The following is a 16,222-nucleotide window of genomic DNA, read 5'->3' on the forward strand; positions in this document are numbered from 1 at the left end:
CTCTGGGTCTATACTTTCTATATATCCATACATGACTACTGGAAAAACTAAAGCTTTGACTAGATGGACATTTGTTGACAAAGTAATGTCTCTGCTTTTTAATATGTTGTCTAGGTTGGTCATAACTTTTCTTCCAAGGAGCTAGTGTCTTTTAATTTCATGGTTTCAGTCACCATCTGCAGTGATTTTCGAGCCCAAAAATAATAAAGTCAGCCACTGTTTCCACTGTTTCCCCATCTATTTGCCATGAAGTAATGGGACCAGATGCCATGATCTTAGTTTTCTGAATGTTGAGTCTTAAGCCAACTTTTCACTCTCCTCTTTCACTTTCATCAAGAGGCTCTGTAGTTCTTCACTTTCTGCCATAAGGGTGGTGTCATCTGCATATCTGAGGTTATTGATATTTCTCCCGGCAATCTTGATTCCAGCTTGTGCTTCCTCCAGCCCAGTGTTTCTCATGATGTACTCTGCATAGAAGCTAAATAAGCAGAGTGACATAACAAGAATGAGTAGCTACCTTAAGATCTCAAGGATGATTATGTAAGTTCCAGGACTATAAACCAATAATAGTTCATAGTGAATCTACTATTATTTTCAACATTTCCTTCCAGAAAATGGAAATTAGCTCCCTGTGACTTAAAATCACTAGATCTGTTAGTTAATACTTTAAATGCACACATACATACATACAAAAATAGGACACTAGAGTAGTCTTGCCTCCATTGTTACTGAGATCCGTAAGCAGGTTATCAACATGAAAGCCCCAAATTTAGGGGTAAACTGAGGGTAGAAACTCAACATGTTTGTCCTGCTGGTTACAAAAGTTCTTATTGAAATATAAAAGTAGTTAATTTAATCTTTCAACAGATGTCTGCCATATTCTATCTCTGACTATGTTCCTGAACTATGACTATAGTTCCTTACTATAGTTCCTGCCTAAGTGCCATTGCCCTTTCTGTACTCTAATTTGGCCAAACATCCACCTCTCTCAGATATTTTCTTTCCTCTGGGTCTATACTTTCTATAACTTTGTGTCTTTCTAATGTGTATATTTTAAAATCCCCATTGTATTCTGCATAAATACTTATATACTCACATTTCTCATGAAATGCTCTCTAAAAATGAAGTAGCTCATTCTCAAATATTCTCTGTATCTTGACATCAGGAAGGAAGGGGAAGCCAACCCCTAACTCTACTACCACTTCTAGATGAGGCCACCATTGTTTTCAGCCTGGATTTCTGATTCTACTCCTTATAACACTTTCCACACTGAGCAGCCAGAGTAACCTTTTGTAAATTGGAATCTGTTTAAAATTCTTTAAAGGTTTCCCTTTGCAATGAGATTAAAATCCAAGTTGCTAACTTTGGATTTCACATCTTTGATGATCAGGTGTTTTTACATCTGTCATTTCCTTGTCTGATAGTGTCTTCTCTTTGCCTACTTCTGAAGAAAAGAAGACACACACACACACACACACACACACACAGAGTCTTTAAATACAAACTGCTTTCTTCCAGCTACTACACTAGGGTAAGTATTTTCATGATAAAAATATATGATTCTCTTTGATAAAAATGGGGAGGGAGGAGGGAGGAGGGTTCGGGATGGGGAACACATGTATACCTGTGGCGGATTCATTTTGATATTTGACAAAACTAATACAATTATATAAAGTTTAAAAATAAAATAAAATTAGAAAAAAAAAAAGAAATATTAAGTTCTATATCTTTAAAATTCATGATCTCATTTATACTCTCTTCTTCAACATAGATTCAACTGAAAAATCCAAGCGTGAAAAGCTTAGTTTACAGTGCTACAATTGTCGGAAGAGATGCCAGTGACTTTTCCCTCTCCCAAGCAGGGAACACTGTGACAATTTCTGCAAAGTAAGTGTGTTGTTTTTTTATTTTAATTTTGCTTCATTGAATACATCAACACTAGAGATTTAATGTGCATTATAATTACAAAAGAATGGTCTGGATTTATTTTTAATAGCTACGTGTATGTAATGAAAAGATCACCATTGCTGATATAGACAAATTATTTATATGTTAGTGAGATTTCTCAACAATTTTATGAAAACAATTCTAACAATATAAAGGAGCTGCTTTATATGTATGTGTTTATTTTAGTTTATTTTGTATGCATATGGTCCATAGAAAATAACTCTTTAAAGTTCTTTATGTACTACAAGTCTGTTTCCTATAGGAAATTGGAACCAGTGTGTGCTAAATATATAGTTGTTTCTAATTATAGAAGCACTATCTGCTCATTGTAAAAAATTTAGAAACTATGAAAATATGAAGAAAAATAAAAGTAAAAGCTAGTAATTTTACCTCAAAGATACCCCCAGTGTTGTCATTTTTTTCTCTCCCTTTATAATCATTGTATATCAATGTTTGTTGTATGCAGACATGCATACACTCTCCCACATTGTGGTGAAAGTCTGAAAAGTCTCATTTTTACTTGATTCTATTCACATGATACTTGTTTAATGTTTCTACTACTAGTCCATTCCCCAAAATAAGGAACAAATGAAACTCAGAGAATAGTCTTAAGAAATTAAATGAGCATAATATATGACTCCTCTTGGATCAACAAATCCTAATTCATATGCCGATAAGTGTTAATGATGGCAGATACTCTTATTATATTAATATAATACTAGGATGATGTGAGAATAGCTGTATCAGTATCACAGGGGTTGACAAATATAATAACTGCTAATGGACTTTAACCAGTCCTGAATTTTAGTCATTGCCTTTATATTCAATTATTTTTTTCCTTGTGCAAAGCAACAGATTATAACTACTAATTATCCTTTTGGTTATCTTTTTGGTTTTTGAACTATATATTAACTTGAATTATTTTTCACATTATAGTCTTTATTCTAGTGTGTTAAACACAGAAATAATTGGAACGGGGAGCCAGTTTTAACTGTATTAAAATGCAAAGAAATCCAGTTGCTATACTGCCCTTGGCTGATGTCATCAGCCCCTGTTAGTTTTCTTGAGTTGCTGCTCCATGCTAAAGGAGTATATAATTTATAAAATATGACTATTCATCATTGGGACTACATCCAATTTGAATTAAATATGAGAAAAACATTTCTCCACTTACCTGTATCTATATTATAAATCAAATCCCGAATAAAGCTGCTTGTAAAAACATCCCACTCATCTTCCAAATTATACTTCTTATATATCTGTTATAAAACACAATGTTAGTAATAGTAGTTCTTTTGGACATTATCCAAGTACCATTTGTCTTCCCTCAATACTTTGATCATTGAGATCTATTCTCTGCCCTGCAAATAGGATGCTAATAAGTGAGCAGTGGTGGTGGTTTGGTCGCTAAGTCGTGTCCGACTCTTGCAACCCCATTGACTGTAGCCCACCAGGCTCCTCTGTCCATGGGATTCTCCAGGCAAGAATAATGGAGTGGGTTATCACTCCCTTCTTCAAATAAGTGAATAATAAGTGAAAAGAATTAAGGTCCCCACCCTACCCCACCCTTTGTTCTTTCATAAACCTAATAGCCTGTTCCAATGTTTCAAAGCTCTCATTATGTGAAAATTCTTTCAAACAACCACAGTAGACCTATGATGTTTTAGGTTAAGACCATTTTTTTTGGCTTTGCTATACAGCTTACAGTATCCTCATTCCCTGACGAGGGATCAAACTTAGGTCAAAACAGTGAAATCACCACTGAACTGCTATGGAATTCCCAAGACCATATGTCTTGTTAGTTTAATTAGCATTTATAGTTTTCATATAAATATGAATATAAATATGAAATCTGTATGCCTCCATTGCTGAAAATTTGTTTCAGAAAAGTATTTAAAAAAACACAAAAATTACCTAGAATTCCATCTGATAAACGTATTTATTAGTTGATTTCTTTCTAGTATTTTTATATGAATAGTATATGCATAATTAAATATTTACAAAATAAATGCATTATAAATGCAAATGTTAAAGTACTTAATATCTGTTAAATATTTGCTATGTACAAAACCTATAAAATATACACTTTGAGTACCTTTTCATATCTAATCATCCTGGCAACCATATTAGTGTTCTCCTTTTACAAAAGAAGACATTGGGCATAAAGACATTAAATTACTTACCCAATTTTCCCTGTTCTTAAATTGTGAAATAGAGATTCAAAACCAGCCAATCTAAACCCAGAGTTAAGACTCTTTTTAACTGACACCTGTACATACCGTGTGTGTGTGTTTGTGTATATCATATTCATACAAAGCCCTTGGCATTCAAAGAAAATATAGCTTTAACTGTTTGTAAGAAATCCTACAGATCCATAACATATAATTGCATCAATATTTTGACCATATTTGACAGGTACATATATTCTTGTTGTCAATTTCTTTATCTTTTTAAATCAAAATTTAACTTGCACCTGCTTTAACAATTCAACTATGCAGGGAAGTTTAACATGCAAAGAAGTCCTTCTCGCCTGATATTCCCATCTCTAGAGATGCACTTCTTGAGTGCCTACTTTTAACTCTTTCAGCTGTGTCTAATTTTAATTCTTCCAATGGTTACCTCCGTAAATATAAATAATCTGTATATCCTGCCAATATTTTTGTTTTATCAATCTCAGAAATAGTGTCTTGACATATGGCATAATATTGACAAAATATTTGATGATGTTGCTTACTTACCCCTCTAGATGTATCACCCTCCCACTAAACATCACTATTTTTATCTTTTATTCATTACTGTTCCAAGACTAAAGATGTGTTTTGTAAATATTTCCCTTGTATACCATTAGTAGATACAAAGTATCTTTGACTCCCTTTTAAGTTGAGAAAAATTAATAAATTCTAAAGAAATATGTAAAACCTTTCCTTCAAGTGTATCACATTCTAGAGCATGTTACCTTTTGTTCTTATTTGGACTGATTGCTTTCCAGACCTACTGAAAAGCTGTCAGTATTGGACACTCTATATTCCTCTTTGGATAGAAACTATATTTCTCTTTCTTAGTGTACTCACTTCTTTACTAAAAAAAAACTTCCTTTATGAAACCGTCTAATAAAAAGTGTAGGAGAGGTAAATTTGCCAAATTTTTGATTTTTAAGCATGTTTTTTGACTATCCTTACACTTGATTTAAATTTTGCATCATGTATTTTTCTAAGATGAAAGAGTTTTTCCTTATAGGTTGAGATAATTGTTCCACTTGCCTCATAGTATTCAGTTTTTGTGATACTGTAATTTCTACTATAATTCTGCTTTCCTACACCCCTGGACATTTTTAGGATCTTCCATTGTGTTCTGATATTGTTCCAGAATGAATCAAAAAGGATCTTTTATTCACTGACTGGGAGCACAGTGAGTCCTTTAATTATGAGGTTGTTTTTTTTTTAATAAGCTTTGGAAAATTCACTTAAATTACTTTTCATCATTTTCTCTTCTCCATTTTCTCTGTTCTCATTTTCCAGCCTTTGGTTCTTGGATGCTGTTGACTGGATTCTCTATGTATCCTATCTCATCACTCATTTTTCAGCTCACTGTTTTTTCTCTCTTGATCAACATGCCTTCATTTCTAACTGTTTCCTTTAGGAGATAGACAAATAGGTAGGTAGGTAGATAGATAATTCCATATATATATATATATATATATATATATATATATGTAAGAATACTTTGTTTTTCATTGGGTATCTATTTCATAGCATCCCACTGTTAAATTGGAGTTGCAATATCTTCATAAATGTCTCTGACTTTTACATTCTGACTTTTATGTTCTCATCTATTACCTATATTATTTTTATTTTCGTTGAAATCATTTGGTATGTTTTTTTATCTTGGTCTCGTGTTTCATGTTGAAGGATTTATTATAATGACTTATGATACTTGTTTATTCATTTATATGTAATAATATGGCAATAGAAAAGTAAATTGTGATTCTGTATATGGACACGTTTGTCAATTGGCCAACTTCATTTTAGGGTAAAAGCAATTTTGCTTTTATGTCTGGTTGCCTGATATCATACACTGACCTTTGGAAGAGTAAGGTTGTCTGAAACTCATTTTGCCCTCCATTTACATAGGTATTTCTGGAAATGGCTTCTCCATGAGTCTATAGGCAGCTTTGTTTCTTTTATTAGCCTCTATGCTGATTCTCATCAATGGTTTCCTTCAACTAGTAGCTTAAAAAAAATCTTTATTTTAATCTTAATGAGGTTTATCTTAGAGAAAGAGAGTGAATCTGAGTTTCAGATGTCAGTGTGGCCTAGAACCCTTTTATCATGTCATTTAACAATTAAATACTGGGCTTAAATAGTGACACATACAGATTTTATATCAAGCTTGATTTTTCTTATTTGGAAAATGGAGATCAGAATATTTGCCTATAGTGTTCAGTAATAAATGTAGTTATATAGGGGCAACACCTAGTACTGTAACTGGGACTTGTAGGAAGCAGACAGTAAGTATTTGCATCCCTCCTCTAAATTTGAAGTACTATGATTCATAGATGAAAATATATCAAAACTACTCACAAAAGTTTATAATCTGGCAGAGTGTCACACAAGCAAATGCATAATAAGGATATAATTTGATAGTTGTTTTATTTATCATGTGTGTATAAAATGAGAGGAAAATGGGGGAAAATGAAACAGAAAATGTAATGCTTCATTCACAATGTATATGAAAACCAGATATTCACTTCTGCAGGTGCATTTCAGTTTGTAGGTTTCAATGCCATTTTTAGGTGTTTTTTAAAATAACTTTTTAGCTAGACTAATTTCAAAGCTTCGGTTTTTATACAGAGGGTACAGAAAATATTTTATTTAAAAAATCTGTAGGTTTATCATTATCATATATTACATAATTATCTATGTTGTACCACATCCTATTTAGAATCTGTCTAAATCATGATTAATAATAGTTTTTTCTGCCAGTTGTGGATTTAAATTCCCTGAGATATAATTTATATAGAAAAGATTAAATGGCTATACCAGCATATAAGCAAACATTTCTGCATCTAACTTGATGACTTTATTTAGCTATAATCATACAGTGACTATCATAAAAGTGAAAGTATACTTTTAGAAAACCATTCTGTTTCTTTTTTCCTCATTATTCTCATTGAGCCATCTGGGCACTGACATTGATGTGTCATATATTTATTCCCCATCTCTTCCAAAAGCCAAGTTGAAGTAGTTGATGAGGTACATGTAATATCAAGGAGACTTTTTTTTTTAAATGAGGGGGAGGCAATTGGAAGAAAAATAAAATAAATGGTAAGACAATTAAGATAAAGTCCATAATTATGATACACATGTCTGGAGACCTAAGACATATACCTGAAATCAACAACCAACTTGATTCTGAACTTTCTAACACACTTAGGAAGGCCCTGGTCATTTACATGCTTAAATATGTCTACAAACTTTATAAAAGGAATATCTATACTCAAGACAAGCTCAAAATCTTGATGGTTCTACAACCAGCCATGGGCTTCACAAAAAGGATACTATATTTGTAAATGCTTCATAAAAGTTAAGTATAGTTCCATAAATTTATTTACTAAGTGCATGGTATTTAGATTATGATCATTCTTTTTATTTATTTATTTTTGACTGTGCTGGGTCTTTGTTGTGGTGCCTGAGCTTTCTCTACAGCTTTCTCTTGCAGCGAGCAGGAGCTACTCTCTAAGTTGTGGTGCACAGGCTTCTCATTGTGGTGGCCTCTTTTATTGAGGAGCACAGGCTCTAGGGCACATGGGCTTAGTAGTTGCAGCATGCAGACAGTTGCTCCATGACATGTACAGTCTTAGTTCCCTGACCAGGAATTGAGCCTGCATTCCCTGCATTGCAATGCAGATTCTTATCCACTGGACCACCATGGAAGTCCCATAGGTTATGGTCATTCTTGAACTCCTTTTTTCATCATCTTCCACAGAGAGCCAATCCATTACCTAGGCTTACTGATTTTACACAGTATATCTTAAATTTGGCATCCTTTCCTTTATCTACATCTTTCAAGCTAATCTAATGTACCTTTAAAAAGTTGAACAGTTGAATGGTTCTATGATGACCTACCAGGCCTTTTAGAACTAACACCCAAAAAAGATGTCCTTTTCATTAGAGGGGACTGGAATGCAAAAGTAGGAAGTCAAGAAACACCTGGAATAACAGGCAAATTTGGCCTTGGAGTACAGAATGCAGCAGGGCAAAGGCTAATAGAGTTTTGCCAAGAGCATGAACACACTGGTCACAGCAAACACCCTCTTCCAACAACACAAGAGAAGACTCTATACATGGACATCACCAGATGGCCAACACTGAAATCAGATTGATTGTATTCTTTGCAGTCAAAGATGGAGAAGGTCTATACAGTAAGCAAAAACAAGATCCGGAGCTGACTATGGCTCAGATCATGAACTCCTTATTGCCAAATTCAGACTTAAATTGAAGAAAGTAGGGAAAACCACTAGACCATTCAGGTATGACCTAAATCAAATCCTTTATGATTATACAGTGGAAGTGAGAAATAGATTTAAGGGACTGGATCTGATAGATAGAGTGCCTGATGAACTATGGACAGAGGTTCATGACATTTTAGAGGAGACAGGGATCAAGACCATCCCCAAGATAAAGAAATGTAAAAAAGCAAAATGGCTGTCTGAGGAGGCCTTACAAATAGCTATGAAAGGAATAGAAGCAAAAAGCAAGGGAGAAAAGGAAAGATATACCCATTTGAATGCAGAGTTCCAAAGAATAACAAGGAGAGATAAGAAAGCCTTCCTCAGTCATCAATGCAAAGAGAGGAAAACAATAGAATGGGAAAGACTAGAGGTCTCTTCAAGAAAACTAGAGATACCAAGGGAACATTTCATGCAAAGATGGGCTCAATAAAGGACAGAAATGGTATGGACCTAACAGAAGCAGAAGATATTAATAAGAGGTGACAAGAATACACAGAAGAACTGTACAAAACAGATCTTCATGACCCAGATAATCACGATGGTGTGATCACTCACCTAGAGCCAGACATCCTGGAATGTAAAGTCAAGTGGGCCTTGGAAGCATCACTACGAACAAAGCTAGTGGAGCTGATGGAGTTCCAGTTGAGCTATTTCAAATCCTAAAAGATGATGCTGTGAAAGTGCTGCACTCAATATGTCAGCAAATTTGGAAAACTCAGCAGTGGCCACAGGACTGGAAAAGGTCAGTTTTCATGCCAATCCCTAAGAAAGGCAATGCCAAAGAATGCACAAACTACTGCACAATTGCACTCATCTCATATGCTAGTAAAGTAATGCTCAAAATTCTCCAATCCAGGCTTCAGCAGTACATGAACCGTGAACTTCCTGATGTTCAAGCTGGGTTTAGAAAAGGCAGAGGAACCAGAGACCAAATTGCCAACATCTGCTGGATCATCAAAAAAGCAAGAGAGTTCCAGAAAGAGCATCTATTTCTGCTTTATTGACTATGCCAAAGCCTTTGACTATGTGGATCACAATAAACTGTGGACAATTCTTCAAGAGATGGGAATACCAGACCACCTGACCTGCCTCTTGAGAAACCTCTATGCAGGTCAGGAAGCAACAGTTAGAACTGGACATGGAACAACAGACTGGTTCCGAATAGGAAAAGGATTATGTCACTGCTGTATATTGTCACTGTGCTTATTTAACTTTTATGCAGAGTATATAATGAGAAACGTTGGGCTGGAAGAAGAATAAGTGGGATTGCTGGGAGAAATATCAATAGCTTCAGATATGCAGATGACACCACTCTTATGGCAGAAAGCAAAGAAGAACTAAAGAGCTTCTTGATGAAAGTGAAAGAGGAGAGTGAAAAAGTTGGCTTAAAGCTCCACATTCAGAAAACTCAAATCATGGCATCGGTCCCATCACTTCATGGGAAATAGATGGGGAAACAGTGGAAACTTTATTTTGGGGGGCTCCAAAATCACTGCAGATGGTGATTGTGGCCATGAAATTAAAAGATGCTTACTCCTTGGAAGGAAAGGTATGACCAACCTAGACAGCATATTAAAAAGCAGAGACATTACTTTGCCAGCAAAGATCCATCGAGTCAAGGCTATGGTTTTTCCAGTAGTCATGTATGGATGTGAGAGTTGGACTATAAAGAAAGCTGAGTGCCGAAGAATTGATGCTTTTGAACTATGGTGTTGGAGAATACTCTTGAGAGTCCCTTGGACTGCAAGGAGATCCCACCAGTCTATCCTAAAGGAGATCTTTCCTGGGTGTTCATTGGAAGGACCAATGTTCAAGCTGAAACTCCAGTACTTTGGTCACCTGATGCGAAGAGCTGACTCATTTGAAAAAATGCTGATGCTGGGAACAATTGAGGGCAGGAGGAGAAGGGCATGACAGAGGATGAGATGGTTGGATGGCATCACCAATTCAATGGACATGAGTTTGCGTAAACTCCAGGAGTTGGTGATGGACAGGGAGGCCTGGTGTGCTGCAGTTCATGGGGTTGCAAAGAATCAGACACAACTGAGCAACTGAACTGAAATGATCACCTTTAACCTGGCCTGCTACAATCTATTCCTAAAAGGATTCTCTGCAGTCCATCCTTTATATGAGACTAGCAATAATGTTTTTAATGTAAATTTGGTCATGTTACTCTTTGGCTTGCTGCTGCTGCTGCTGCTAAGTCACTTCAGTCATGTCCGGCTCTGTGCAACCCCATAGATGGCAGCCCGCCAGGCTCCCCCATCCCTGGGATTCTCCAGGCAAGAATACTGGAGTGAGTTGCCTTTTCTTTCTCCAACACATGGAAGTTAAAAGTGAAAGCGAAGTCATTCAGTCATGTCCGACTCTTCGCAACCCCATGGACTGTAGCCTACCAGGCTCCTCTGTCCATGGGATTTTCCAGGCAAGTGTACTGGAGTGGGGTGCCATTGCCTTCTCCAACTCTTTGGCTTAAATCTCAACATAGCCCACATGGCCTTTCATGGCTGGCTCTTAACCACATCTTGTGTCACTAACACCTTTGCTCTCTAAGCTTCAACACCATTGGCCTTTGATAGATTATTTAAAATCGTCAGAAGTCCTCATACTAGAGTGCTTGGATGCCTTCTTTCATCCCATGCAAATCCTACCTAACTCACTCTCATCCTCCATATCCTACCTAACATATCACTTCCTCTGACCCTTCAGACTGTATCACACTCTCTATTACATGCCCTTATATCACTTCATAGCACATACATACTTTGTTTTCACATTTATTTTATTATGACATAATTAATGTCTGCCATGTCATATAAAATGAAAGATCCAGGAGTTCAGGAATAGTGTGTTTTTTTGTTTTTTTTTTTCTAATTATCCCCCAAACCTAAAACAAAGTCTGAAACATTATAAATTTTATTTGAACGTATGGCTTTATCTAGTAATGAATTTGTGAATATCTACAAAAATCCTAAATCACAGGCATCCTAACACAGAGTTTGAAAAACACCCAGAAAAAGATGTCAAGGTCAAATATTCTCTTTTCAGTTAAATTTAAGTACATGAGTTTTTTATAATAGTCATGAAAATGTCCTTTTGCAGTAGTTGAGATTAGTGATATTATATCTGAATAAAATTCTCCCATTCCTGCTAGTTCTGAGTTGTAATTTTCCCTAAAAATCAATTTTGAGAATATTTCAATTGATTTTAAAAGTCCTCCATTCACTTTACTCTATGCTGCACCCTAAGCTCGCCTATTCAAAAGAGATTCTTCAAAGATTCTGGGGAAGTTAAGCCATAGTTTAATGCTGAGAGAAGCTATTGCCATTTCTGTTGCCAACTGTGTGTATCCTAAGGGAAAATGACAGGTGATAGTTTGTGCAAAGAATAACTGTGATATGATGTATAGTGCTAACTATGCTAAAAGTCAGAGGAAAAGCAAAGATAAAAGTCTCCAAGGTTTACCACCTACAGCTGTGGAAAGGTAAGGCAGAAAGATTCAGCCAGTAAAGAAACATTGAGCCCATTTTTCATTCGGAGATCTCATTACTTACTTAAACAGTGAAAGCAAAAGTTACCAGAGAGGCAGATCTCCATGCCCCTTATGCTGAGTGATGCCAAAACAAAAGGGACCAGAAGACTGCACCATGCATGGGAGGACACCAGTTGCTGACAGTCAGTTTGTTTCATGCTGCAGTTAAGCAGTTTTCTAGCCTGTAACTCTATGCTGGAGGGGGCTACGCAGAGTCAATGGGAAACTGTCTGCTGACAGCCTCTCAGCGAAGATAGAGAGGCAAATGAGAAATGTTCTTGTCGCAGTTTTTCCTGAAACTCCATGCTCTCATGTTATGGGAGGATCACAGAACTTTCTGGCAACACTTATAGCCACTGCAGTTAAACTTTGCATATGTGTGGCCTGTGCAGTTATGCAAGATTGCCAGGGTGCCATGGCTTAGTCATTCCCTAAAAACTGGGAAATAAAGTTTCCAAATCCATAGATTCTTTAACTGTTTTACTGTGGTTTAAGCTGGTTTTAGAAAAGGCAGAGGAACCAGAGATCAAATTGCCAACATCCGCTGGATCATGGAAAAAGCAAGAGAGTTCCAGAAAAACATCTATTTCTGCTTTATTGACTATGCCAAAGCCTTTGACTGTGTGGATCACAATAAACTGTGGACAATTCTTCAAGAGATGGGAATACCAGACCACCTGACCTGCCTCTTGAGAAATTTGTATGCAGGTCAGGAAGCAACAGTTAGAACTGGACATGGAACAACAGACTGGTTCCAAATAGGAAAAGGAGTTCGTCAAGGCTGTATATTGTCACCCTGCTTATTTAACTTATATGCACAGTACATCATGAGAAACGCTGGACTGGAAGAAACACAAGCTGGAATCAAGACTGCATGGAGAAATATCAATAATCTCAGATATGCAGATGACACCACCCTTATGACAGAAAGTGAAGAGGAACTCAAAAGCCTCTTGATGAAAGTGAAAGAGGAGAGTGAAAAAGTTGGCTTAAAGCTCAACATTTAGAAAACGAAGATCATGGCATCCGGTCCCACCACTTCATGGGAAATAGATGGGGAAACAGTGGAAACAGTGTCAGACTTTATTTTTGGGGGCTCCAAAATCACTGCAGATGGTGACTGTAGCCATGAAATTAAAAGACGCTTACTCCTTGGAAGGAAAGTTATGACCAACCTAGATAGCATATTCAAAAGCAGAGACATTCCTTTGCCAACAAAGGTCCATCTAGTCAAGGCTATGGTTTTTCCTGTGGTCATGTATGGATGTGAGAGTTGGACTGTGAAGAAGGCTGAGCGCCAAAGATTTGATGCTTTTGAACTGTGGTGTTGGAGAAGACTGTTGAGAGTCCCTCGGACTGCAAGGAGATCCAACCAGTCCATTGTGAAGGAGATCAGCCCTGGGATTTCTTTGGAAGGAATGATGCTAAAGCTGAAACTCCAGTACTTTGGCCACCTCATGCGAAGAGTTGACTCATTGGAAAAGATTCTGATGCTGGGAGGGATTGGGGGCAGGAGGAGAAGGGGACGACAGAGGATGAGATGGCTGGATGGCATCACTGACTCGATGGACGTGAGTCTCAGTGAACTCCGGGAGTTGGTGATGGACAGGGAGGCCTGGCGTGCTGTGATTCATAGGGTCGCAAAGAGTCAGACACGACTGAGTGACTGATCTGATCTGATCTGATGTGAAACTAGAAAGTTGAAGATTAAAGGAGATACATGTTTTCTTTATTCTTTTCTTTAATTTTGTCTTTCAAATAAAAGTCATGGTACTTATATGCTATTATTTTGTTTTTGTTTTTAAGTTTATTTTATTTTTAAACTTTACAAAATTGTATTAGTTTTGCAAAATATCAAAATGAACCCACCACAGGTACACATTATGCTGTTATTTTGATTTGAGATTTGAATTTTATTTTCAACCACAGTTTGAAGTATTTTTTTTGAATTTGTCTTTCTCATTTTTTCCTCCATGTAATCAAAAGTCATTGATGTAATTAAGAATGTGCCTAACCAGTAGCCCAGAATGTCCTATAAAATTCACATAAAAAATGCATGCATACATGATTTCCAATGGCTAACTCTTAGAAAATCAAATACTCAGTAGATAATATATGCATTTGGAAGTTAACTTTAGGTTTTACAGACTGGATCAATATGTTTTGACTGACAGCAATAACTAGATTATAGGCTTTCTAAAATCTTCAACAATCTTTAATTTTATTGTAGAAGTAAGTATTTTGCAGGGTATGTGTACTTGGTATATGATCTTCACTGAATAGATGCTTGTTGTCTTTTTTTATTACAGTAGTTTTTTCTTATCTTTTGTTAAATAGAAACCAAATTACTATCACTCTGAAATTTACCAGTCGCTTCCTCCATCCTGCTGAAGCTTCACTGCTATTAATTTCAAGACCTAAGAATGGAATAGGAGGTACTACGATGACTTTTGCTCTCAAGGGTGAAGTCCTCAATTTTAAAGCCATCGTAAGTAAATTTTACCTCATTTATGATATATTTTTTGCTTCTCTTCTCAAGCCATGGAGTGTTCCAAGTACAGCAGTTCTTCCAAGTTTTATCTCCTGGCGGCTCTTGTTCTTTGAGATCATGTGCATATGCAGACACAGATGTGTACTTACTTAACATTTGCAGTTTTTGGTTTCTGTATCTCTGATATTTTTGCTTTGATACTCTTTCTTTGGAAATAAATCTCAATTTTATAATAGAAGTTGAAAGGACTTGTACTTTTAAAATTTTGGTTTTGTTTATTAATTTTGTATGTAATGTTTAAACATTACTTTCAATTTACAGTTATTACAAAATGTTGATTATATTCCCTTTTTTGTGCAATGCATCCCTGGACCTATCTTACACCCAAGAGTTTGTACCTCCCACCCCTACATTGCCCCTCCCCACTCTCATCACTGGTAACCCTTAATTTGTTCTCTGTATCTGTGAGGCTGTTTCCTTTTTTTATTATATTCACTAATTAGTTGCATTTTTTAGATCTCACATATAAGTGATATCATGCAGTATTTGTCTCTTTCTGACTTATTTCACTTAGCATAATGCCCATAAAGCTTTACCATAATACATCCTGCCGCTGCTAAGTTGCTTCAGTTGTGTCCAACTCTTTAAAACCATATGGACCGTAGCCTGCCAGGTCCTCTTTCCATGGGATTCTCTAGACAAGAATATTGAAGCGGTTGCCATGCCCTCCTCCAGGGGATCTTCCCTACCCAAGGATCAAACCTGCATCTTTTGTATCTTCTGCACTGGCAATTGGGTTCATTACCACTAGCACCACCTGCAAAGCCCAAGTACATCCATGTTGCTGCAAATGGCAAAATATATATATATGTGTGTGTGTGTGTGTGTGTGTGTGTGTGTGTGTGTGTGTGTGTATGTATATATATGGCTTCACAGGTGGTGCTAGTAATAAAGAATCTACCTGCCAATGCAGGAGACACAAGAGACATGGGTTCGATCTCTGAGTTGGGAAAATTCTCTGGAGAAGGAAGTGGCCAGCCAGGGAAAATTCTCTGGAGAAGGAAGTGGCCAGTCACTCCAGTATTTTTGCTTGGAAAATCCCATGGACAGAGGAACCTGGTGTGCTACAGTCCATGGAGTCGCAAAGACTTGGACACGACTAGGCAACTGAGCACACGTACACTGACGCACATATAAATCAATAAATATAATATATATGTATTATATACACACACACATATACACACACACAGACATACACCCCACATCTTCATTATCCATTCATCTGTTGATGGACACTTAGGTTGCTTCCATATCTTGGCAATTGTAAATAATGCTGCTATGAATGTTGGGGTGCATGTATTTATTCAAATTAGTATCTTTATTTTCTTTGGATATATACCCAGAGTGGAATAGCTGGATCATATGGTAGTTCTATTTTTGGTCTTTTGAGAAACCTCCATACTGCTTTCCACAGTGACTGTGGTGATTTACCTTCCCACTAACCGTAAAAGGGCTCCTTTACTCCACATCCTCGCCAGCATTTGTTATTTGTATTCTTTTTGATAATGGCCATTCTGACAGATGCTAGATATCTCATTGTGGTTTTGATATGCGTTTCTCTTATGATTAGCATCTTCTCATGTGCCTGTTGGCCATCTGCATTTTGAAAAGACTTGCATTGAGTACTGTTTTAAGGTTGTCTTTTTAGGATTATATTTGTGCTTTATATCAAGGAGTC

At 36.5% G+C, this 16,222-nt stretch overlaps 1 protein-coding gene across 2 annotated transcripts in view; it reads left to right on the forward strand.

Moving 5' to 3' along the window:
• Positions 1-16,222, forward strand: part of CFAP47 (cilia and flagella associated protein 47) — a 504,014-nt gene that overhangs the window by 232,723 nt on the left and 255,069 nt on the right. For both annotated transcript variants that reach the window (XM_027534335.1, XM_027534336.1), the window contains exons 37-38: positions 1,772-1,887; positions 14,328-14,478. In XM_027534335.1, coding sequence (XP_027390136.1) covers positions 1,772-1,887; positions 14,328-14,478 — 267 coding nt within the window. The remainder of the gene's footprint in view (positions 1-1,771; positions 1,888-14,327; positions 14,479-16,222) is intronic.

Source organism: Bos indicus x Bos taurus, chromosome X (assembly GCF_003369695.1).
Source record: "Bos indicus x Bos taurus breed Angus x Brahman F1 hybrid chromosome X, Bos_hybrid_MaternalHap_v2.0, whole genome shotgun sequence".
Classification (NCBI taxonomy): Eukaryota; Metazoa; Chordata; class Mammalia; order Artiodactyla; family Bovidae; genus Bos; species Bos indicus x Bos taurus.